The sequence below is a fragment of the Miniopterus schreibersii genome (assembly GCF_964146895.1).
Source record: "Miniopterus schreibersii genome assembly, chromosome: 8".
NCBI classification, from domain to species: domain Eukaryota; kingdom Metazoa; phylum Chordata; class Mammalia; order Chiroptera; family Miniopteridae; genus Miniopterus; species Miniopterus schreibersii.
The window spans coordinates 27,281,032-27,305,845 of record NC_138109.1 but is presented as its reverse complement, the minus strand read 5'-3'; the positions used below and the strand labels follow the sequence as shown (position 1 = coordinate 27,305,845).

At 54.7% G+C, this 24,814-nt stretch overlaps 4 protein-coding genes across 6 annotated transcripts; 2 read left to right on the top strand and 2 right to left on the bottom strand.

Annotated features, from left to right (window-relative positions):
• Positions 1–35: 35 nt before the first annotated feature.
• BTBD19 (BTB domain containing 19) lies at positions 36–4,885 on the bottom strand. Its single transcript, XM_081145161.1, has 8 exons — positions 4,704–4,885; positions 3,297–3,510; positions 3,152–3,205; positions 1,864–1,923; positions 1,698–1,766; positions 1,495–1,626; positions 1,238–1,363; positions 36–1,118 (listed from the first exon to the last, which is right to left on the bottom strand). Exons 1-8 carry the CDS (start codon positions 4,784–4,786, stop codon positions 987–989), a joined length of 870 nt encoding a protein of 289 aa, XP_081001287.1. The 5' UTR covers positions 4,787–4,885; the 3' UTR covers positions 36–986.
• Positions 4,886–6,227: 1,342 nt separating this feature from the next.
• On the top strand, positions 6,228–7,666 carry DYNLT4 (dynein light chain Tctex-type 4). Of its 2 annotated transcripts, XM_081144858.1 has the most exons (3): positions 6,264–6,359; positions 6,714–6,785; positions 6,892–7,660. In XM_081144858.1, the coding sequence occupies exon 3, from the start codon at positions 6,903–6,905 to the stop codon at positions 7,557–7,559; it is 657 nt and encodes a 218-aa protein (XP_081000984.1). In that variant the 5' UTR covers positions 6,264–6,359; positions 6,714–6,785; positions 6,892–6,902; the 3' UTR covers positions 7,560–7,660. The 2 variants fall into 2 exon arrangements, with proteins under 2 accessions (XP_081000983.1, XP_081000984.1); XM_081144857.1 differs by lacking the exon at positions 6,714–6,785 and having other exon boundaries at positions 6,228–6,359; positions 6,892–7,666.
• PLK3 (polo like kinase 3) lies at positions 7,573–12,397 on the bottom strand. 2 transcript variants are annotated; one of them, XM_081144854.1, is made up of 15 exons: positions 12,100–12,397; positions 11,865–11,972; positions 11,654–11,770; positions 11,385–11,514; positions 11,216–11,303; positions 10,319–10,414; positions 10,031–10,229; positions 9,797–9,923; positions 9,508–9,599; positions 9,174–9,267; positions 8,953–9,036; positions 8,697–8,859; positions 8,485–8,614; positions 8,211–8,324; positions 7,573–8,102 (listed from the first exon to the last, which is right to left on the bottom strand). In XM_081144854.1, exons 1-15 carry the CDS (start codon positions 12,307–12,309, stop codon positions 7,911–7,913), a joined length of 1,944 nt encoding a protein of 647 aa, XP_081000980.1. In that variant the 5' UTR covers positions 12,310–12,397; the 3' UTR covers positions 7,573–7,910. The 2 variants fall into 2 exon arrangements, with proteins under 2 accessions (XP_081000980.1, XP_081000979.1); XM_081144853.1 differs by having other exon boundaries at positions 11,216–11,514; positions 12,100–12,392.
• Positions 12,398–18,020: 5,623 nt separating this feature from the next.
• On the top strand, positions 18,021–21,243 carry BEST4 (bestrophin 4; the record flags this gene model as incomplete). Its single annotated transcript, XM_081144364.1, is given in 9 exon segments — positions 18,021–18,172; positions 18,259–18,353; positions 18,928–19,161; positions 19,275–19,429; positions 19,904–19,981; positions 20,293–20,490; positions 20,603–20,931; positions 21,011–21,127; positions 21,129–21,243. Coding segments are annotated over 9 exon segments (1,473 nt in total), but the record flags the coding sequence as incomplete, so codon positions are not given.
• Positions 21,244–24,814: the final 3,571 nt, after the last annotated feature.

Below are 24,814 nucleotides of genomic sequence, written 5' to 3'. Positions count from 1 at the left end.
TTGGCTGAGACCCTGTAAATAAAAAACAGATTAATAAGAGTAAAACAAACAGAAATTTATTAACATGTACACTTCACGTATACATGGGCGATACCCAGGGGGAAATGAGTAGCTCCCTGAGGTGGCCTAAAACACCCGCTTAGATACCATCTTCGGCTAAAGACAAAAGAAAGAAAAGTGAGGGGGCCACTAGGAAAAGCCCAGTAAACACGGGTAAGGTTATCAGGCAGATTTCGGCGGTACCTTCACTGATAAGCTGCTTCCGAGTTAGTCATCCCTTTCCTAGCACGAAGAGTGAGGCACCCTTACAAATGGAGATTTCCTTTATAAATAGAAATTTCCCTTACAAAAGGGTAACTTGTACTCTATTTTCAGAGCTTCTCCGGTTTCTCAAAATAATCAGCTTAAAATAACCCTTATGCCCAAAAGGCGTATTTTAGCTCGGCGCATGCCGTACCCTTCAGTGTCTGACGAGGTAGAAGCCGGGGAGCCGGTGTGAGGAAGGGGAATAAGGCCCGGAGGAAACCCAGGGCCCAGGCCATGAGAAACACTGCTGGGATCGGCCTGGGCAAAGACGAGGAAGCTCGACTTGAACTGGGCCTGAGGTATCCGTGGGGCATTTAGAAAGAGGTCTCCAGGAGGCAGGTCTGGGATCTAAGGGGCTGAGCCGAAAAGCTATGAGGTGGTTGTAAGTAAACGGGGCGGACGAGAGTGCCCAGGGGCCCGGGGGAGAGTCGGGGTGCGGTGCGGGCGAAAGGATTTCGGTTTTCAGCGTGGCCAGGAGGCCCAGCCCACGCCCACGCCCTTTCCTCCCGCCTAGCCCTCCTCCTCCGCCCGCCCGCAGGGCTCCGCGCCCAGCAGCCCGCGGCTCTTCCCGCGCCCCGCTCACCGAGCATGCCGGGAGCGGAAGCCCGCTCAGAGGGCCGAGCATGTCGGGAGATGTAGTTTAGGCAGGCGCAGAATTCCTCGCAAGACGTGGCCTTTGGTCACTTAAATGGCAGGTCCAGAAAGCGGTGATGCTCCCGGGGCAGGGTGCCCCTCCGGCGGCGGCACGAGGCCCCTCGGGCCGCATCTCTGCGCAGAGCGTGGCATTTCCACGCCTCCACGATCTGCTCCACCTGCAGGGGAAGGCCAGGCACTCACGGGGGAGTCCCGCAGCGCCCCCCTCACCCGGAAGACCCTGGGCCCCCACCCCGCGCCTTTCAGTGGCTTTGAGCCTGGTTCCCTGTGTCCGCACCGGGATGAGTGGCTCCCTCCGGTTTTGCTCTTCCAGGGCGCTCAGCTCTGCGGGGGCCAGCAGGGCCAGTCTCAGCTCCCGCACTACCGGGGCAGCTACCTCGGCCACAGGCCTCTCCAGCACCGCCTGCGAACACCAGCCCTGAGCCCCGGCGGACTGGGGCACCTGGCCCACCGCCCGCTCGCCGGGTTCCTGCGGCCTGATCCTTCAGCACCCTCGGCCCTCGCTCCCCTTCGCCGCGCCCCCTCCGCGCTCACCGCGCCCACGCGCGCCCAGCTCCTGGCCGCCAGGATGAGATCAGCCTCGTCCATGCAGAGCTTGTCACTGCGCAGCAGGGGCAGCAGCGCGGGCGCCGACAGCTCCAGGAAGCCGCGGGTCCGAAGGGCCTCCTGTGGGTCCAAGAATGGGGTCACGGGAGAGCAGGAGGTGTGTGAGATTGTATGAAAAGGGGGAGCTGTACCTGGCTGTGGGCCTCTATGAAGGCTATGCAATGCTCCTGCAATGGTCCCAGGCCAAAGGTTACAGCCACCTGGGAGCAGAATAAGAGAGATCAAGTGAGAGATAAGAGGCCATGTTGCCCAGCCCTCCACCCTGGGGACTACCTGCCTGGATCCAGCAACACCCACCTGCAGGGCCTCACAGACCAGCTCCACGTCCAGCACCTTCACAACAAACCCCAGGCATAACTGGGAACAGAAATGAATGTGGATTGTGCTGAGGTATCCCTGCTCCCAGATCCCAACACATTCCAGAAGCAATGAACAGTCTTGGAACAGTCATCCACCCAGGCTCCTAGCAGACCCAGGCCCACTGACCCTCCCAGGCCAGGAAGGACAGGGAATCACCAGGGCCTAAGCCTTGGCAAGCCAAGCCCAGTAGCATACCTTCTAGCACATTCCCCACTAATCAGACTAGGTAAGAGCCATGCAAAAATTCCACTCTTCCTTTCACTCAGGATGCTTATCTTATTCTACCTGTCCACCTCCTGACTTAAAGACACACAAAAACAGAACTAGAAACTTGAATTCCATCCATGACAGTGCCTTCTCATCCTCACATCCAGAAAAGCCCTGGGTCATGCCAGGTCCACTTTCCTCAAAGCCATGAAGTGCTCCCTTGGGCTTCACTGCCCCCGCCCCCCCATTCCTATAGGACTGGCAAATCTTTCTCATCCCTCCCAATCCCATCTCCCCTTAGCTCCCAAATCTTCACTCCTTTACTTGAAACAGCCAGTGGATCTCCACTACCCCCTGGATAAAAGTACAAACTTTTTAATATCTTTCATGAACCAGCCCTGGCACCCTCTCCAATCTCATCTCTCCCTGCCTCCTTCACACTCTTAGTCCAGCCACACTAAACATCTCACCAGCTCCTTTTCTGCTTCTGTGACTAGAATCCTCCCCTGAACAAACACCTACCCGTTCTACCTGACCCAACACAAATGTTTCCTCCTCCAGGAAGTCTTCCCCTCCTCTCTCCCTGGTGGTGAGACTAGAGAGACAAACCCTCTGTACAGTCGCAGCACCATTTACCCTCATCTATCACATTTCTTATGCTACTGGGTTAAGGGAGGTCAAGTTGGAGACTTGAGAGGCATGTAGCCCAGCCCTCCACACAGGAGAGTTTTCACATGTCTGTCTCTCTTTGAAGAACAAGAATCGAGGCTGACTTACTTGGTATCTAACAAATAAACACCAGCCATAAACCTTCCATATGCCCCACAGCACACACAAGACATGCACATATCCTTTTGCACACAGGCACACACAAATGCCTATTAACACAGGCATATCCGTACTTCTCTCTGTATTGGTACATGTTCCTCTCCAGGACAGAATGAGTGTGAGGAAGGGTATTAACTGAGCCCATAAGAGGCAAGGGAAATGAGACAGAGGCCTGCCACAGAAAACCCACCTCTCTCAGTTCCTCCAGCCCATACTCCACAGCTGCTGTCAGCACCTCCAGCACCTGCAAAGTGGGTGTTTGGCATGGAAGAGTGTCCCCGCCCCTCAGCCCACCCCCTCCTTCTCCCACCCAGACCTCTGCCCACTGGGCTCACAGAATGGCGGTGCAGCTTGACACTGTTGGTATACAAGAACTCCAGCACTGCCAGGAAAGCCTCGGCTGGTACAGTACTTAGCACCACCGGGCTAGGCACCCCAGGGCCTGGCTCTGGGCCCAGAAGTCGCTGGAAAAAGTTGCATCTACAGGCCAACAAGCACCGGTGGGCAAACACCTCCTGCCGTTCTTGACCGACCACAAAGCAAACATCACTGTGGGAGAGAGGGTCAGAGAGCAGGGGAGAAGAGGCTAGAGTCTAGGGTGCAACTCTAGGCTTTGCCTTTGCCCATTCTGGGCGTCTGTTTCTTTATCTGTCATATAAGAGACAGGGCTTAGACCTTCCAACTGAAGGTCTGGGACACACAGGCATGGGTTCTAGTCCCAGCTCTACCCTATAAGTACCTCAGTACTTTCTACCTTTGAATCTCAGGTTTCTCCCCCATGAAATGGGATGGTAATCCCAAACTCTCAGGTCTCAGAGAAGTGGCTGTGCTTGATCACTGAGGGAGCTCCAGGGCTGAGGCAAAACTGATCGCACATACCCCTCTCCTCTCCAGTCTGAGTCTTGGGGGAAGGAAAGCTCTTCCTGGCTCCTCCTCCACAGACTGCAAACTAGCTTTTTTCAGCCTCCTCCAGGTAGGAGGGGGTGGAAGGATGGGGGTGTACAGAGTGCACTGGTTGCAGACACAGCAGTAATGCACCATCAAGACGCCAGACCACATTTTCCATCTTCATGATCACTTCCGGCCCAGCCTCTGGGCCTCTTGACAACACAGTGGGTAGGAGGCAGGAGATGAAACTTGAGTTCCTGGAGCCTCCTAGTTCCAGGTCTAAGACCTGGAGTTCGCACTACGCAGACCAGCCTGTGATCCCCAAAACAGCAGGGTTATGGGATTCACCAACCTTTGCGGAGGAGCCCAGCTCTCGGCCAGTAAGGACAGAAAGCTACATTCTAGTTCTCCCCACCAGCCCTTCCCCCATACTCTATCCCTGGTTTCAGACACCACTGAGCCCCAGGCAGTACCCTTGAACCACTTCCTGTCTGAGAATTTGGCTCAATCCCTTGAACTTTGTTCCTCTAGTGATTCCCCAGTTCCCAGAACAGGATCATCTGCTCCTCTGCCTCCCCAGGGAGGGACTCAAGTTATATCCCATCTATGGGGATCCAGGGAGCAGAGGGTTCTTTTCTTCCAGGAGCCCAAGATTCAAAAAAGAAAGGCCTTTGCCTGAGGTCACAGTCACCCACTGCCCTCCACCTCTGGCTCTCAGGATATCATGGCCCCTGAGTTAAGCAAGAGGGTCAAGTCCTAATTCCCCGCCTCTTCTATACCCAGGGCTTCCTCACAGTCATGGGGCCCAGCAGAGCCAGCTATCAAAAACCCACAGACCGGGTCAAACCTCTCACCTGTATAGGCGGTTGTTGACGAGGCTTCGGAGTGCTTTGGAAAAGGGCTCAGCCTCCCCATGCACCAGTCCAGGGGTCTCCATGGATGGGGTGGGGCAGGAGAATAAGTGAGTGAAATAGCCTAGTAGGTCTGTTGTCGGTTGGTATGTGGGAGGCGGGAGGTGAGGAGTAAGATGCCTGGCCAGGCCTTACAGCTGGTAAGGAGACTAGAAAGGCCTGAGGGGGAGGGGCAAGAGTTTGGGAGGCCTGTGTTGCTGAGAAGCTGTTTAGGGATGGGGCAGGAGAGGCCCAGGTTTGTGAAGAAGGCATCAGAGGCTGGTGGAGTCCGCCAGAGGCTCGGTTTGGGGATCAGGACTCAGGGAGGGGACCAAAAGAGGCCAAATTGGAGCAGACCAGATGGGGGAGGAGAAGCTAGCTGCAAATGAGGCCCCAGCTGGGAGCCTGCCCAGAAGCTGCTAGGGTGGGAAGCCTGTGGGTTTCCAAGGAAACTGGAGCGGGCCTGAGGAGGCCCCGCCCCTCTTCCACGGGCCTAGGGAAAACTTTAAACCTCAGAGGGGCCCTCAGCAGAGTCAGAGGGTCTTAGCACCCTGGCCCTGCCTGTCCTGGGTTCAGAGTTCTAACTCCCTGCCCCTCTTACCCTTCCACCCACATGCCCACAATATTAGGATCAGGTTAGCCAGGTCTGGGGAACCCCCAACAAGGGAGGGAACCAGGAAGGGAGTGCTTATCCAGCAACCCATGGCAACTTCCTAACACAGGCAAGGGATTTTTATCCAGGGAAAGCCCTGAACAGTTTTCAGGGCCCACACAGGGCTTATTTGGGAGAGGGCAGTCCTGTCTCTCCCAGAGGGAGTCAGGTGAGGAGGTGTCAGCTCTGACAAAGGAGTCATGGCCTCTGGCATCCCTGAAATGCCACACAAAGGGTGTGGCAAGCTGGGGACAAGCCCCAGAGTACTTGGGTCAGCAGAGGTCGGGAGGCTGGATGCCTTGTTGAGCGAGCCTTCCCCCCTCCCCATGTGCTAAGGCAGCCCTGAGTAGAGGAAGTCAGCCAAGCCCCACCCTAGCTCTGCTCAGGGAGCGGAAATATTTGTCCTTGTTTAGACTGAAGGAGAGAGGATAGTCATGATGTGTTCCTTCCTGTGGGCCCAGATCCTGATTCCTGACCACCCACCCCTATAGCAGCCTCAAGGTCTCCCCATATCCAGGCCTCTGAGACTTATAAGTGAAGAGCCATTCTTCGCAAGGGGAGAAATGGACAGTGGCTTAAGAGCCCTGAGGTAGGGATACCTTTCTAACCAGAGCCCCTCTCTACATCTGTTCCCTCAGTTGTCCTTGTCAGGGTAGAATGTTCCTGGGCTCTAAGCCCATAGTCCCCTCTCCACTGATGACTCAGGAGCCCTGCGCTCAGCACGTGCTCAGAGTAGTAACACTCCCAGGTTAAGTCAGAGCCTGGATGGAGGGAGGGAACCAGGAAGGGAGGGGTGCTTGCCCAGCAACCCATAGCAACTCCACAACACAGGCAAGGGGCCCTTATTTTCCCACCTGCTGGTCAGGCCAGCCAGGCTGTGAGAGCTGGAGCCAAAGGCTGCAGGTGACTCAGGGTGCCTGTGGGAGTTTCGGAAGAAGAGAACAGCCATCCCAAAACTGATTCTGGAGGTAGGACTAGAGGCCAAAAGCAGGGGGTGGAAGGAGCTTCCTGAGTCAGCTGCCCCCAGACTCAGCCAGTTGTGGGAAGATAGTTGTGCCTGTCATTCTAGGAGGAGGTGGGGTAGAAGATGACTGGATTCAATACCCACAGGGCTAGAAGGACCTATGGGGTTGGAGTTGGGTCTGTCTGTCCCTCCTTCTGGTTAGGGGTTGGAGGCACCACTATCTAGGCAAAGGGCAGATACCTCTCCCCCTTCTCGTGGCTAACCTCCAGTGCCCAAGGGAAGGCGGAGTGAAGGGGACAGGGTCTAGCCCAAGATGATGGTCTAAGCAGCATCCTTCCCTTGCCTACTTCCCTAACAGCCCTTAACCCTCCAAGCACCTAGGAATCCACTCAGCCCCACCCTATTTGATTTACCTGTCTCAAAAACACAGGTAAGAAAAGGGTTAGGGGATAAAAACCCTTATAACCAAGTAAGAAACTGGGTGGTATTCAAAGGTGGCCAGTGAAGGCCACCCAATCCAAGTGTGGGTCTCTCAGCCAGCAGGTCCATGGCTGGCAGGCCTGTGCCCCCCGGACGCCAGGAGGAGACTGTCAAAGACCCTGGGTTGAAACTATCACCTGTGCGGCCTCCAGGCCACCTGCCCAGCGTTGATGAGGCCCGGCCAGCAGGTCCGGGCCCAGCCTCCCGCCGTGGCTCCGTGCTGGGCCTGGCTTCCTCCTTTTCCCGCTGCAACTCGCAGGCTGGACCAGGCATTGGTCCTGGGGGTCGGCGACCATCCTTGGGTCCAGTGCCCCCCTTATGCTCGCGGGTCAGCTTCTCCGGGTTGCCCCTAGCACCTCCCCGGCGGATGGCGCCCTCATATCGCACTGAGCCAGCACCTGGGGAGCGCTGGGAGGCCACGCGAGCACAACGTACCCTGGAGGAAGTGCTGGCCAAGCGACTGCAGGACACAGACTACTCTGGCACCAAGGCGGGGCCGCTGGCACGAGAGCTGTGTGAACTGGTGCACATGCGCCTGCGGGAGCTCAGCCCGCCGCGCTACAAGCTGGTGTGCAGCGTGGTGCTGGGGCAGCACACTGGCCAGGGTGTGCACGTGGTCAGCCGCGCGCTCTGGGACTCAGCGCATGACGGCCTGGCCTCTGCCACCTTCACCAACGCCTCGCTCTTTGCAGTGGCCACGGTCCATGGGCTCTACTACGAGTGAGGAGGTGTCCAAATTCTGCAAAAATGGTTTATTATCCCAGGAGGAGGCCCTTCCTAGGGCGTACATCCCAATAAATAAATGTCTGTCAATAAATAAAAGTGGTCCATAAATAATGCCCCCTAGCTGGGGGCTAAGGCTCAGGCTTTTCTTGGAGAAGGGGCAGGAGGCAGCTATGACAGGCAGCCTCCAACTCCAGTAAAGCTGGTCCCTGATTCCCTGGGGGATTAGGCCCAGAGCCCCCAGTGAGGCACCAAAGGGACAGGGAGGGCCACAGAGGCAAGGGCCAGAGCCTTACAGGCACAGGCCTCAGGCCTGAGGGCTTGGGTCATAGCCTGCTCTGCAGGCTGGGGCCTAGGCTGAGCAGCGGTCCCGGAGCAGGCGCAGAGTATAGCGGAGCCGCTGTCGCAGGTCTGGGGAGCAGCCCAGCTGCCGAAGGTGGGAAGCAAGGTAAGTACAAGCGCTGCGATTGCGGGCCACGAAAGTCACAAGGAGGGGTTCCCAGCCACTGAGGATCAGCTTGGTGTGGTCTCCATAGAAGTTCACCTATGCACAAGAGGGTGGCGTTAATCAGGGCCTAGGCCCCAGGTCCAATTTCCCTCCCACCACCCTAGGCCTCCCACACCTTCCCCCAATTCCAGGAGAAGCTCTTACCTGGACCGTGCCATCACTAAACAGCATGAGTAGGGCCTGATCAGTCTTGACCCACTGCAGTAGGAGTGGGGGGACAGGCACCTCCACTTCTTCCACACTGGGCAGATCTCCACCCTGGGAACAGGGGCAAGTCATTTGTCTGACATGAGTCAGGGCCCTCCCCATTGATGTCGCCCTTAGAAGTTCAGCCTTTAGCTTTGAGCCCCTCCACAAAGGGGAATAGAAGGGACCAGGATGTGTTAGTCCTCAGTGTGCCGCTCCCCAGTCCACACACCTTCATGAGGTGCTGCTCCATGTAGGAGGTGAAATACTGCAAGACACCCAACTGAGGTTGTAGGCCCCGAGGCACAGCACCGACAGAGAAGGAGAAGTGCTTTGTGCTGGTGGGGTTGTAGTGCACAGTCCTGGAGGGGAGGAGACAGAGGTCAGAGGGAGCCCTGCAGGGTACAAAGGCCTGGATACAAGGCACCCCATAACAGCACTTACTTTCTGTTGGCCGACAGGGCCATGTGTGTGCCATTGTTGAACAGCACGGCCACTCGGCGGCTGGACAGCTGATACCCAAAGCCAAACTTGTTTGAGTAGTCAACCCACTTGCTGACCCACACCAAAGGCTCTGGCTGTGCCAGAGGAGCTGGGTTCTGCTCCGCTGTCATGGGGGAGGAATGAGTAAGGACCTGTTCCTGGCCTCCCAGCCACAGAACTCCCACCACCATTCACATGTAGCAGACCCCAACCTTACCTGGGGGCATGAAGGCGAGGCAGTTTCTCAGGGCACAGAGGGCTGACTCCACTACTGTGGCCACAGTCAGACCTTCTTCAAACCCTAAAGGGAATGGGGAACTCAGGATTAGGCATCAGTCCCCTAGGACCCAGGCCATGCCCTTCTGCCCATTCCTTCCCTCTGGCCCCTGGTCTCAGCCCCAGCAATCTCTAGCACCTCTCATATTCCTGGCTGCTCACCATCTCCACTACTCGCCAGTGTCCCACGGGGTGAGCTGTCTTCTGGAGCTGTCTCTACCAAGCTGAGGGGGACTGGACCAGAAGCTGCTGGAACCTGGAGGGTTGGGTAGGGGGAGGGAGTGAGACAGGTCCTGAAATCCAAATCCTTGAGAGTCCATGGCCCAGCCCTACCCTGGCACCCAGGGCACCCCAGGTCAGTCCCGGCTGGCTAATGAGACACAGCCAATTAGGCCACCATGAGGCTAGATGCTTCACCAGACTCTTTTATCCCAAGCTTCCCGCAGCTGCTACGGTAGGGGTGAGTCAGGGGAACATGCCCACGTGAGCACCTCACCTCGGGCCTGGCATCCTGATGGCCAATGGACGTCCTAGTGAGGCCGCTCACCAAACAGGAAACCTCATCCCGCTCCTCAGGATGGTTCTTACCTGGATGAGGGCAGACATAACCCTCAGTACCCTACTTCCCACAGGAATAATACAGATTGGCACAACCAAGTGCCTGTATAACACACGCTCTCCCCCGGGCTCACAGACACTCATACTCACACCACCACAATGTATGTATATGTAACAAGTCCCCCTGCCACTCTGTACCCTCAAAACCACTGGCATCCTAGACTCACTTTTGTTCTTCTTCCTGCCAAAGAGGCTCTTGGTAACTTTGACAAACAGAATCCTAGCTGGATTAAGGGGTATCAGTTCTGGGACTGTCACGCAGCTGTTGATAGGGAGCCGGTCGGGGGTGTAGCCCTGAGGAGTGAAGCCATGTGAGCAGAAAAGAGAGGGTCCTGCACCTGCCCCTGTCCAACCCCCTGGGAATGTGCAAACTGGACTTAAGTGTCTGGTGAGCCACAGACCTTGGTAAAGAAATCATGGCGCAAGATCTGGTCAATTGAGGGGCGGTCCTGGGGTGAGGCTCGAAGGATGGAGGCCAGGAGCTGCCTGGCAGGCAGTGAGAGGCTGGCAGGCAGTGTGTAGTGAACCTGTTTGATGCAGCGGTACGTCTCCTTCAGGTCGACTGTCTCAAAGGGGGGACTCCCACATAGCAGCGTGTACCTGTGGGGCAGAAATAAGGGTTCAGGAGTAAAGTGGAAGGTATGCTCCACCCATGCACCCATCTGTGTACAGATGACCCTGGGACTCACATGACACAGCCCAAGGACCACACATCTGCCTCTGGGCCGTGGCCCTGTCTCTGTAGCACTTCGGGAGCCACATAGTTAGGGGTGCCACAGATGGTCCTGAAAAGGGGTAGGGACGAGAGGGGAAGGTTTAGGCCCAGCCCAGCTAGCCCCTGCCCCATCCCTGCCCCCACTGTGAGTCCAGACAAAGCAGCTGCCTGTCACCAAAGGCCAGAGAACTCCTGCTTGTCCTGGGACAATGGATGCTGGGGATGGCAGCTGATTCCCCGCCCACCCGCCTGGCCCAGCTGCTCAGCTGCTCTACAGAACAGGGGGAGGGAGGCCCTGGCCCCCAACCCAGTCCCACCCTCCAGGGTCAACAGAGGGTCCATCATTGATCCCTTACTCCTTCCCCCACTCCTGTGTGTCAGACACCAGGCTGTCACCTCCTACGGTCTGCGCCACATACACACACCAACACCAGCTGTCACATCCCTCATAAACACTCATCTGCCACACATGCTATCTGTGTCATTCACATCCAGTCATGGCCACAGCAGGGTTTTCTTACACACAGGGTGTCATGTCCTGCCATTCCCACACTCTGTGTCTCACACACACAATATTTATGTTGCCTTCCCTCATCCACACACAAGATCAGTCATACACCTCCAAGAATCCTGATACCTCCATCTGCCCCAGGGACCCAGACACCCATAGGACCCTCAGCCTCTATACCAGTCCCAGTAACCCAGGCTGCCACCTCCACACACAAACAGCCCATCATCTCTTCCCCATCACACACTCACACACACACATACACACACAGATATCAGGCAATCAGTGTACTTCCCACATACTATCTGTCATGCACGTCATTTGTGTCACACACAGGCTTTATCCCCTCCCTTAAACACTCACTTCTTCCTATGCTCTGGGGGTTCCAACCGAGTTGCCAGCCCAAAATCCCCCATCTTCAGTTCCATGTTCTCAGTAATAAAAAAATTTCCTGGAAGGGGGCAGAGAGGTGTGTCACACTCTTTTCTATGCCTCCCCACCCCCACCCACCCTGCTGGCCCAGGAGTCTCACCCAGCTTAAGGTCTCGGTGCAAGATGCCACGCTGGTGCAAGTACTTGAGTCCGGAAAGGATCTGCCGCAGGTAGTAGCGCACCTCTGGTTCCAACAGGGTGTGCCGGGCCTTCCAGATGTGGGCCAGGGACTACAGAGAGCCACTGCCTCAGTCCCTGGACCACCCTCCCTGGCCCTCCCTCAACCTGTGTTTGATGAGGAGGAGACAGCATCTCCAGCTTTGGATCTTAAGACCCCTTTACCGCTCCCCACGCATCACTATCCCTCACCTTTCGGCTGCAGAGCTCCAAGAAAATGTATATGTTGTCAGCATCCTCAAAGTGATGCGAGAAGCGCACGATGTGGCGGTGCTGCAGGCCGCGGTGCAGCTCAATCTCATTTAGGATCTGCAGTAGGGGTGCAGGGTTGTCATCCTTCAAGGGCTCGCACGCCACCGTCCCCACCCCAGCCCTAGTCCGCCGGGCCTGGGCCCGAGCCCACCTTCTCGCGCTGATGCGGCTTCGTAATGCGGCTCTGCGAGATGACTTTGACCGCGTAGGCGCTGCCGGTCTCTGTGTCAGTGGCCTCGTAACAACGCGCGAAGCCCCCCTGTGAGGAGGGGGCATCGGGCATGGTGCTCCAAGGGCGGCCGGATCTGGCCCGCAGAGGTCCCACGCGCCCCCACCGCGGGCACAGAGCCTGCCAAGGCCCCTCTCCACCCTCACCCTCAGCTCACCTTGCCCAACAGGCGGCCTTTGGCGTAGGTGCGGCCGCTGCCCGGGTCCGTGATGAGGCGCCCGGGGCCCGGCGCCGGGGGCTCGGCCAGCGTCTCCAGTTCGAGTCCCGACGTGGCGCCGGGAGGGGGCCCGGGCCCGGCGGGCGGCGCGGGGGGAGCGGCCGCACGCTGGAAGGGGCTCGGGGACAGGATGCCGGCCGCGGGCTCCATGCGGACTGCGTCGCAGCGCGGGCCGGGCTTCTTCTCGGTGGCGCCCGACCGAGGCCGCGCGCGGCGCTGTCCGGCTTTGCTACTCTGGGCTCGCGCCCGAGGGAGCCCGGCGTTTTTATCAATGAACGCCTGCCCCTCCCGGGTGGCTCGTCGCCGAGAGCCCGCCCCCTTCCTGGCGGCGAGTCGCGGGGAAGCCACACCCCTCCCAGGCCTTACGTCATCCGGAAGCTCCTCCTCCCACCCAACCTCCTCGAAGCCCACGCCTTAAAGACGCCGCCATACTGCTAGTCGCCATGTGGGTCCCACCCGGATGTGGGGTTCGCTGATCCACCCGCCCTGGTGATTGCGCGCATTTCTTTCCCATTTCAGCCTTCGGGGTTTAGGCTGAAGTCCGAGTGGGTTCTGGGCATCCGGGGAGTTTCCCCAGCAACTAGGTGGACCAGCAGCCCAGCCGGGAGGGAAGAGACAGGGCCGACGTTCGCTTTCACCGGGCCGCGTCACCTGCACTCCCCTTTAAGTGTCTGCGTCCCGGGCCACAGCCGCCAGGCCCAGCCCAGTGCTGCCCCCTAGGGCCTGGGAGAAGCACATTCCCGAGCCGAGCCTGGCCTGCGCGAGGGGAGAGGGGAAGGGCGGGGCGGGGCCCGGGGCCGCCACCCCGAGTTTCGGGGTCAAATAGAGCCTGGCATTCAAGGCTTTTACCCTGCGCCAGGCTACATCTTTTGCTATCCACTTCCACACACGAGGGGCAGGTCTAGGATTCCGGCGGGGCCCCCTGTTCCCTTTCCTGGAAACACCCACTGCCCTGAGTCAGCAATCAGAAGGCCAGAAAGTGAAGAATGGGAATTGGATTTACTCAGACCTAGCAACGGACAGTTGGGCAGGTGGTCCGGGGGCCAAATGGACCCCTAGAATCCTGGTACATGCCCACCCTTCCCAGGGCCAGAGACAGAAAGGTGGGGCCTTAACCTCTCTGGAGTGTTTGTCCCAGGATCACAGGTCTCCTGGCCTTGTCCTCCTCACCTTTCTGCCCTCATTCGGTATGATCCAACCAATTATTGCGCCATTCAGTTCTCAAAGATTTATTGAGAGCACCTGCTAAGAGCCCTGCACTGTCTGAATAAGACTGGTCAAGGGTACAGTCCTTTAATTTACAATCTGCTTGGTGGAAACATACAACAGGCAAATACATAAATAAGATAATTGCTGGCTGTGAAAAGTGCTGTGAAGGAAGTAAACAGAAGAGTAACCAAAGAGCCTACTTTAGAAAGAATAACCAGGAAAGTCAACAAATATTTTTTAAAAATATATTCATATATTTCATGTGCAATTTTTTAAATTTTATTTATTTTTAAATGTATCTTTATTGATTTCAGAGAGAGGAAGGGAGAAAGAGAGAGTTGAAATATAAATGATTAGAGAGTCGTCATTGATTGGCTGTGAGCCCGCAACCCGGGGATATGCCCTGACCTGGAATCCAACCGCGATCTCCTGGATCCTAGGTTGATGCTCAACACTGAGCCACACCTGGCCGGGCCAACAAATATTTTTGAGTACCCAACTCATGTCAGTTTTATCTCTCAAATATCTCTGAGATCTGACCACTCCTTCTTTCCTCCACACCCTAATCTGGGTCACAGTCTCCCTGGTTGGGACTCTTGCTACAACACCTTGCTGGTGCCCCTTCTTTAGTCTCATCTCCTTTTCACCCTCCCTCCACATAGCCATCCCACCCAACCCCTCCTCAGGCTTCAGGGGGCCTTCCCAGCTACTGAAGGGAGACCAAGACAGCCTGAGGCATAGAGAAACACTAGTAGCTCAGATGAGGGGCACTGGGCGATGGGGTTTTCTAGGAGTCACTGGTGAGTCCTTGCATCTGCCCTCCTACACTAACTACTCTGTGTCTCCATGTCTCTCTTACTAGTGCCCTTTCTCCTCCCCCAAAGTCTCTCACAACCTCTGCCCATACTGAGGTTTTTCTGAGCTCTCTGGATCTCCATCCCCCAGAGGATGGATGTTGATAGGCCCGCTGCCCCTAGTGAGTACATGTCCACACTCCGTGCCCACTTGGCAACTCAGAGTCAAGAATCTCTTGGGGGAAAATTTTTTTCAATACAAAAAAAAAAAAAAAAAATCTCTTGAATGCTCACTTTGGCAGCACATATACTAAAATTGGAACAATACAGAGAAGATGAGCATGGCTCCTGTGCAAGAATGACATGCAAATTCGTGAAGTGCTTCATATTAAAAAAAAAAAAAAAAAGAATCTCTTGACAGAATCAGGTCACAGAGGCTAAGGGAGTCTTACGAAAATGAGAGATATCAAATAAGTCTGGGACTCAGGAGGGAGAGCCTATTGCTTTCAGCCATAAAGAGATCTCAGGTGGTCCTTGGTTGGTGCAGAGGTGGACGTGCTAACGCCAGACCAGAGAAAAGAGAGATGCTGATAGCTAGTGTAGTAGTTCAGGGTGGAGTATGGGTTTGCAAATTTGACCAGGCTGGCTCCAGACTACATGCTGTAAACTGCCAAGCCATTAAATCCAGCTCTCCGCTGTAAGGAGGGGAGAGGGGCACTGGTGGTTGGGATCAGAAAAAGGTAGCCAGGCAGGAGGAGAGGCTAGAGCTAGAGGATGATAAAAAAGGGTGGGCCAGGTGATTTAGGGTGGAGTGGTTCCCTCTCCTGGACCATGAAATCAATGGGACCCGTCAGCAGCTGGGAAGGGAGATAAGCAAACTCAGGAGGGAGGGGCTGGATGGGGCCTGGGGACCAACCCCTTCCTCTGGCAGAGGCTTCAGGTCCTTTCCCCTGTTGGTGGCTCTGTGGGAAATTCACAGTCCAGTGATCCAGAGTTGGTAACAGGAAGTGTGAGAGCCACAGAGGGGCATGGGGGTGGAGGACTGAAATGCAGCCAACTGGGTTACCCTCAGGATTGAAGTCAGAGAGAAGCCCCCAGGACTTCAGGGCCTGAGCTCCTCCAGTCCCAGAGGAGCCAGGTACAAGAAACTCTTTAAATGGTAAGCAGTTCAGAATGCTCCAGGAACCACAGATCAAAGCTTGGGAAAGGGCTACATGGAGGCCCCAGAGCTGGTATCGCATCTTCCCCTGGTCAGGTCCTGGGGTCTTCTAGGCTTCTGAGATAGGAACACACACACACACACACACACACACACACACACACACCTGTCCTGTTCTCTCCTCATATTGACATCTCACCAGGCCCTGGAAGGGGAATAGAACTCCTCAGGCCATGAGTAGTTTTCTAGACCTTACTCATCCAAAAAATTGTTAATGAAAAAGAGGGAAGTGAACCAGATGTCTTTCAGGTTAAAAGGGATGCCTGGCCAGGCGTGGCTCAGCGGTTGAGCGTCGACCTAAGATCCTAACGATTGGGGTTCGATTCCAGGTCAGGGCACATGCCTGGGTTGCCGGCTGCAGCCGATCAATGACTCTCTCGTCATTGATGTTTCTATCTCTCTCTCTCTCCCTCTCCTTTCCTCTCTCTGAAGTCAATAAAGACATATTAAAAAAAAAAAAAAAAAGACACAAACTAGAAAAAAGAAAGGAAAAGCCTGCCTGAGTTCAAATCCTCTCCAGCTTTACCAAGATGAATCAGGTCCAGTCCTGTTCTCGAGGGTCTCATGGGCTGGAGTGGATATCTCCCTGTAGACAGATCACAGACTAATAGGATGACCTGCTGCGAGAGGAGAGAGGAAACCTAGAGGGTTTTGAGAAGTGACCCATGGGAAGATCATGGCAGACTTCCCAGAGGGTGCTCTGAGCTGGATGGTGAAGGAACAATGAAAAGGAGCTGGGTAGAGGCTGGTGATGGGGGGGTAAAGATGAGATGGGGGTATCTCAGAGGGCCTTGTGTATCCAGGTTAAAGGCCAGGCCCTGGCACTGTTTGGCTTGGGGGCAGGCTGGTGGGGCATCAGGGGAAAGTTCTGAATCTTCATCTCTGAAGGCTTGCCTGGTTCTGGGATGTAACAGTGAACCAGTAGGTGGAAACCAAAGGGAACAGATATGGCTTTTCATGATAATAGCAGCTCAAGCTACATGCCTGCAGTGCTCCAGGCTCTGTCTGGGCATCATTTCTTTGAATAGTCCCAGTTGTCCTGTGAGGAAGGTCTTATTGATCCTGTTTTGCAGAGGAGGAAACTGAGATTCAGAGAGGTTAGGTAACTTGTACAAGGTTACAGAGAGCTAGAATTTAAACCCAGGTTTCTCTGCCTCCCAAGCTTGGGCTCTCGCTTCCGTGCTTCCTCTTTAGGAAACATCTGTGCGAGGGAACCAGATCACAGTGTAGGAGAAGGAGCTCCCCAAGACAGATCAGAAGTGGGACCACCACTCCTGGGTTTCTGTGGGTGACCTTGGCACTGGGTGGACAATTATCCGGTGTCTCAGGTATTATTTCCTCTGCTTGAGAGATGAAGAAATTGAAGCCCAGAAGTGGAAATACCACTCAAGATCCTGGGCACCCCTAGGAGTCAGGATGCTGGACATGGCTGAAGGAGTCTGAATCTCTAGGGCTGAGTCCCAGATCTGTGGTCTCATCAGCCCTGTGGAATGGGAATGGGGAAGGGCCAGGCCAGCCACCCTGCCTCACCAGAGCCTGGGTTAGAAGCCTGGCAGTGTGGCTGGTGACAGGACCCTGGTCCCAGGATGGAAGCCCTTGTTTAGGCCCAGATGGGCCAATTCCAGCCTTTGAAATCCATCAAGTCCAAAACGTCCCAGCTGTATGATCCTGGGCAAGTCATTTGCTTCTTGGAGCCTCATCTGTGAAATGGGAATGATTCCTACCTCCTGGGGTTGCAATGAGGATTCTATGAGAGAATGATGTAGAGGGGCCTATGGCACAGTGCCTGTTAGTCAGTGCTCTGGGATCAGCAGCTGTTATAATTGTAGCAACTTGTCATTCATCTATTTTCTCACCTCGACCAGCTTGGGACAGTAATCCCTGTCATCCTGACTTCAAGGACATAGTGTCATCTGTGTGAGCTATGGGGTCAGTGCTGATGGCAATTCTGCCACTCAAAGGGCAGCCCAGCCCTGCATTGGTAGGGAAACTTATCTAGTTCCCAGGGCCAGGAGACGCTGGGTGACAGCCTCAATCCATCAATGATAACCTCGGTCCAGTCAAACTTAATGGCCCAGGAGGTACTTAAGTGTGTGTGGGGTGAAGGCTACCCCAGTTCTCCTTCCTCAATGCAGGCTGCTGCCCAGAGCAGGTAGGCAGGCGTGGGTGGGGGTAAGAATGCTTTGGGCCTCAGGAGTCCAGGTATCAGCTTCAAGAGCAAGACCCCAAGGGATAGTGGTGGGTCTGGGCTAGAGTTGAATCTCCTGTCTTTAGTGGTTCAAGATCTGATTATTCCTAGGCCTGCAAGTACAAGAGGAGCCTGGGGAAGCCTCATGTATGAGAGGGCCTATATCTCACCTCTACCTTGTCCCATCCCACCCTGGCATGACCCCTGCACCCCTGAGTTCTGGAGGGAGGGGAGGGGTGTGCTTTATCTGCTCTGTATCTCCCTCCCACTTTGTCTACTTGGGTGAAGGCTGGGGTGAGTATGTCCAGAGTTGAAGGGAGGTTGCCTGGGGAATTAAGCTTGGTGATGAGAAGACAAGCTAAGGAGAAGGCTTTCTGGGGGAAAGGGACAGCTCTGGGGACAGCACATCTGGGGACAGCTCTGTGACCTCCTATCCTAGGCCCCCAGCACCATGACGGTTTCATACACTCTCAAAGTGGCGGAGGCCCGCTTCGGAGGCTTCTCTGGGCTGCTTCTCCGTTGGAGGGGAAGCATCTACAAGCTCCTGTACAAGGAGTTTCTACTCTTCACTGTCCTGTATGCTTTGCTCAGCATCACCTACCGGTGCGAGGGTGAGGTCTCAGGGCTGGTCTTGGGGGACGAGGCTGCCCACCTCCCTCTAACCCAGGCCTACCCCGCACCTTCTCCAGGCTGCTGCTGACTCAGGAGCAGAGGCATGTGTATGCTCAGGTGGCCCGATACTGCAACCGCTCTGCAGATCTCATCCCCTTGTCCTTTGTCCTAGGTAAGGCTCCCTCTAGTTCTCCCTGGTATCCTCCTGTCTTCCCTGACCTTTGGGCTGGTTGATAGCTCTGAGGGTCAGAAGTTACCCCAGCAGCGCAGCCTGGAGATCAACCAGAGAGGGCTCAGTGGGCATGGGAGCTGCGTGTGGGGTCCAGGGTTTCCAGAGTGCTAGGCCCTGCCTATCACTTGGTGGATCCTCACTCCAAACAAACCCAAGCCACTTGCTGACTGGCATCACCAACCTCTGGGTACTGGAGGGGAGCTGGAGAGAGATGACACCCCATTCCCACCTAAGCAGGGGTCAGAGTTAACCATTACCTGGCCTTGAACCACCACTTCTCTGCCTGAGGAGGGTTGCCCTCCTTCCTCCCAGCTTGGTCTAGCACATCAGGTTGGGACCAGAGGAAGAGGTTGTCCTACTGACAGTGAGGCAGGGCATCGGAGCCAAATGCAACCTTCCCTCTGCCTTGGTTCAACATGGCCTGGATCAGGCACTCTGGCTGAGGGGCAGGACACGCTGACTCCCAGGCCTTTCATCTTTCCATCCCATCCCTGCTACCCTTGGTGGCAACCAGGTTTCTACGTGACCTTGGTGGTGAACCGCTGGTGGGCCCAGTACACAAGCATCCCGCTGCCGGACCAGCTGATGTGTGTCATCTCGGCCAGCGTGCATGGCCTGGACCAGCACGGCCGCCTGCTGCGCTGCACCCTTGTCCGCTATGCCAACCTGGCGTCAGTGCTAGTGCTGCGCTCCGTCAGCACCCGGGTGCTCAAGCGCTTCCCCACCATGGCGCACGTGGTGGATGCAGGTGCCTCATGTGCCTCCTGGGAGGGGAGGTCTGACCCCCAGGGGGAGCTCCAGGGCCCCAGGATCACAGCTTTTAGAGGCAGAGTCTGTGCTCCACCCACTTTATCTCTGCAGGTTTCATGTCTCAGGAAGAAAGGAAAAAGTTTGAGAGCCTGAAATCTGACTTCAACAAATGCTGGGTCCCCTGTGTCTGGTTCACCAACCTGGCGGCCCAGGCACAGAGGGATGGGCGAATCCATGATGACATTGCTCTCTGCCTGCTCCTGGAAATGAGTCAGACTAGGGCCAGGCCCATCTGCTATCTTTCCCCTAGCTTTGCAAACTGGAATAATAATTTTAGCACTTAACACTTATATTGTGCCAACTATATACTGCACATTGTTGGAAGCACTGTACTTACATTAACTCATTTAAACCTCACAATCCTTGAGATAGTTACTATCATTACCGCCCCCCTTTCACAGATGAGAAAACTGAGGCACAGAGTGGAAAAGAAGTTTACCCAAGTCACCCAACTAACTAGAAAAGCTGGGCTTCATACTCAGACATTCTGGCTCCAGGTTCTGTGCTTACAATTACTTTGCTAAATTGCTTCCCATCACAAGCACCCCAGCCTGATAACACCTCAGAACAAAATGAGCCTCCCGACCTGGCCCAGGCCTAGTTTGTGCTGGGCTCCCCTCTTCTCTCCCTGTTCTTCATTCCTCACCCTCACTGACTTCCTCTTCCCGCTGTCCCACCAGGAGCTGAACAAGTACCGAGCCAAGTGCAGCATGCTGTTTCACTATGACTGGATCAGCATCCCTCTCGTCTACACCCAAGTAACTGCCTCTCACCTGCCAATCCCAGTGCCTACTGTATGTCCTGTGCTATGCGTGAGACACTGAGAAGAATTAGAGATAGTACCTGCCCTGGGGTAGTTCAGTCTAGCGAGACACTGAACAGCTAAGGGCTCATCCTCGAAGCCCCGCTGGACACCCCCTAAGATGAGCACATTCTCTCTGGTGCTGCTACACCTGGCTACATGTTTTCATTACTTGTCGCACCCCTCCACTCACCCCCCTCCACAGGCCCTTAGGGACAGAGGCAGCATTCCTCCCTGTCCCAGTCAGCCAAGCTTCCCCTTCTCCAGGTGGTGACCATAGCAGTATACTCCTTCTTTGCCCTCTCCCTGGTTGGCCGCCAGTTTGTGGAGCCAGAGGCAGGGGCTGCCAAACCTCGGGAGCCTCTCAAGCCAGGCCAGCAGCCAGGGCCAGCGCTGGAAGGCCTGGACATGTATGTGCCTCTCACCACTCTGCTGCAGTTCTTCTTCTATGCTGGCTGGCTCAAGGTGGGCACTTCAGGTGGTCATGCCAGTGTGCTCAGTGCAGACATGAACCCAGGGCCCATCCCAACTTTGGGGACAGAGAATGGGGCAGAAAACACTGTCTTACAACCTGCAGGTGGCCGAACAGATCATCAACCCCTTTGGTGAGGATGATGATGACTTTGAAACCAACCAGCTCATTGACCGCAACTTGCAGGTAAGTAGTGGTCTAGGGACAGAGCCCTGGTGTGGAGGACAGGAGGGCCTTCGTGACTTGCTGCCACCCCGGGTGTCCCTGCCGTCTGTGGACGCCATGTACCAGAACCTGCCTCCCGCCGAGAAGGACCTGTGCTGGGACGCAGGCTCGGCGCCGCCGCCCCGCCCCGCGGCCTTCCGCCCCGGGCTGCGCTTCCACCCCGCGGTGAGCGAGCGGCCCCGCCCACCCTCTGCGGCGCCAATGCCTCGGTGCCTCTCGCGCGCCTCTGCACAGCCGGCCGCCCAGCGGGCCTGCGGGAGGCTCACCCGCCGCGTCTCCCGCCCGCAGCGTGAGCGACGCCCCCGAGCCGAGCCCGCAGGCGGGGGCGCCTCCCGGGGCCGCTCGGCCCGCGTCCGCCTCGGCGCAGGCCCCGCTGCTCGGCCGCGTCCTGGGCGCCGGAGCGCCCCCCCGCGGTCAGCCTCCGGACCTTGGGCTGGACACGGGGGCCTTCCCGGACCCCTCCTCTGCTGCGCTCCCGGGCCGAGGAGGGCGGGGACGCCGAAGCGACGGGCTGCATCGAGGGGGCGGGGTGTCCCGGGGACCAGGCCCGGGATCCCTGAGCAGAGGCCGCCCGGCGGGCAGCCCTCAGGCCCAGCCCGCCCCGCACCCCCCTTCCTGGACATTGCCCGTCCTGCCCCCGGCAGCCTATTAGAGCGGCACCTTCTGTGTGACCTGACCCGGGGCATTTAGGGACCAGCCTTGAAAGAGGAAGATGGGAAGAGCCGAGCCAAGGCAGGGAATGTGTTCACTTTGGCGGGAGAAGAAGGTAGGATGGATTGTGTGGGGAGATGCAGCGGGAAGGATACGTGGGGCGAGGGAAAGAGGACTGCAGCCCAGGTGCAGTTGATTTCCTTGGCATTGGGGGGCTTGGCCAGTTCTCGGACTTGAGGGAGCATCAGCATTACTGAGGGCTCATTAAAAAGTTCCAGGTACCAACGTTTCTGATTCATTAGACCTGGAATGGAGCTCAAGGATCACAATTTGAGTCATACATAAGATGTTTAAGACTATACCTTATCCTGATCACCTTACTCTGAAGACGGATCAAAGTGCATGCGTTGGGCACTTTTGCTTTATGTGTAATGTACATTTTTATTACAATGAGAATTTATCACTTGTACAGTCACAATTGTTTAAAATTGAGTTGGCGTGCTGTGTGGTGAGGTAGATAAGGGATTGGGGATCTACCCTGGAGGCTGATTAAACTCAGATGTGAAGGCAGTCATATATACATACACCACCCAGCCTGGACTTCCACTCCCTATTTTCACTCCCACCAACCAAACGGGGAGAATGAATAAATGTAAGGGGTGAAAGCTGTAGTCTATCTGCAGTGCTGGGAGCACTCCGTTCATGGTTAAGAGAAGCACCTTATGGAAAACTGTCCCAGAGCACTGGATTGGAGTCATTGCTAAACTGAGCTTCTCTAAGGTTCCTGTCTTCTAAGCTCGGCCTCCAGTAAATAAATTGGTGAATGTCAAAAGTGAACATAAGCCCGGCCGGGTGTGGCTCAGCGGTTGAGCGTCGACCTAGGATCCAGGCGATTGGGGTTCAATTCCCGGTCAGGGCACATGCCCGGGTTGCAGGCTCAGTCCCTAGTCGGGGGTGTGCAGGAGGCAGCCAATCAATGACTCTCTCATCATTGATGTTTCTCTCTCCCTTCCTCTCTCTGAAATCAGTAAAGATTTAAAAAACAAAAAACTGAACATAAGGCCAAAGGATGACCAATGCCAGAACTCAGAGGGGAGGCAGGAGTAGATAGAGATTGAATGCAGCGTCTGGTATTCGTTAACTGACTAGATTATAATGCTGGTTTTGCTACTTTTTTGCTGGGTGACCATGGGATAGTGAACATTTCATAGCCTCTCGGTGGCCAAATCTATAATTGTGGAGACAGCAGCACCTCTACAGAGCCATTCACTGAAAAGTGCAAATACATATCTTATTTGTACTTTCCATCAGGTTTTTTGCTGGGTTTAAGGGGGAGGTAGCCTTGCTCCAGGGCAAGAATGTCATCTGTGAAGGCAGTGGAAACTCCTTAGAGAGAACCTACATTGACAGACTAGAGGTAGAAGTAAAGGAGGGAGAGGAATCAGGGTCAATGCCTTGCAGAGCTCAAATTAGAAAAGGCAAAGTAGTGCTCACAGCTTTCTGAATTTGTCTAGTAGGTCCTCCAGTCTTGATCAGAAGGTGGGGGGAAAAAAGGAAAGGCAAACTGTTGAGTGTTGCTTTGCTATGCCTGACACTTCTCAATAAAATTAGCTTTTCTTTTTTTAAATCCTCACCTGAAGGTATTTTTTCCATCATTTTTCAGAGTGGGAGAGAAACATCAATGTGAGAGACACATCGATTGGTTGCTTCCGGAATGTGCCCTGACTGGGACAATGCTACCACCAGAGCCATGCCAACCAGGGCTAAACATTAGCTATTAAGGTGGTACATGAAGATCCTCACTGGATAGGAAGGCAGAGGCCAGGTCTCCCCAGAGCCAATGGTAAGGTTTTAGAGGGTTGGGTTTTTATCCTTAAGTTGTTTTTGTTCTCAAAAAGGGGGTTAATCTTCTAGTTCACTTTTCCCAATTAACTCTTCACCTAAATCTGCAATTTAGCCAAGGTGATGAACCAATTGGATTAAGCTAAATGCAAAATCGAATTGGTTCATAAGATACTTGCACTTTCCATTAACTTTAAATTGGATCTTCACCAACTCATTAATTCAGCACATATTTGAGTGTCTAGCACATTGCGATGCACTTTTCCAGAAGCTGGAGACACAACAGGAAACACGTATCTGTTTGCCTTATGAGGGCAAAAAAGACAAATAAAATGAACAAAACATGCCAGGTTAAGGGATAAGAAGAAACTGGGGCAAAGGGCGCTATGGAGTGGACTGCAATGTAAAATTCTGTCATCAGAGAGCCCACTAGGGTGTCTGGAGGGAGTAGGCCAGGTGGACATTTGAAGTGTTCATAAATTAAGGCCAGGATGCTGGTGACTATAGAAAAAATGTACCAGGTCATACTGAGTTCCATAGTATTTCGTCAGGATCTTGAGGTGGGAAGCTGTTTTGCCAAAAACCCAATCTTTAACCTGGCCAGTGTGGCTCAGCAGTTGAGCACTGACGACCTATGACCCAGGTAGCTGGTTTGATTCCTGGTCCTGGCACAGGCCCAAGGTTGTGGGCTCAACCCCCCAGTGGGGGATATGGGAGGCGGCTGGTCGATGACTCTCATTGTTGATGTGTCTCTCTCCCCGTCTCTCAAATCAATCAAGACATATTAAAAAAAAACAACAACACCCAATCTTTAAAAAAAATAATCATTGACTGCTAGGATTGCACTGGGGGCAACAGAAGCAGCACTGACAAGTAGGATAAAAAAATGTGACAATGGTAAAGGTGGTGGTAAAGGTTAAACCAACAAGATTTGGTGACCTTATATGTAGGAGTGTTAAGAATAAAGGTCAGAATGACCCAAGATTTAGATTGAGGCAGTTGTATGAAGACAAGTATGTGTTACGATCAAATAGTTGAGAAACAATTTGAAAATCGAAAGCTGAGAGGAATGTGATAATTTTGAACATGCTGAAAGTGCAGGTGTCAAGTAGGTCTGGGCTAAAGTCAGAAAAATGAACACAAACCTTATTTAAATGCTGGTGAGACAACGTAGCCAAAACAGAGAGCTGACCCTCAGATTTAGCAATGCAGAAATCACTGGTAATCTAAAACACCCTTTTAAGTGAGGGGGAAGGGGTTAGGGCTCAAGGGAAAATCGTAACTTCAAGATTTCTAGACCATTAAAACCAAGGTCCAAGGGGCACAGGATCTCTAAAAAAGCCAGCTTAAGAGGTAACATTGCCTTAGGTTCCAATCACGGTCAACACCCCAATATTGTTGGGGGCCCCAGTGCTGCAATACTTCCCTTATATGGTCTTTGTTTGGCCTGCATGTCACATCCACCCCCCACTTTGGGGTGAGAAATGATCCCTGTAGTATGTTAAGGAACAGCCTATGTAACAGGCCTGGCCTTCAGGGAGAGGGAATTAGGGCACTCTTAACATGTGATCAAGTATTCAGACAACATGGACACAGAAC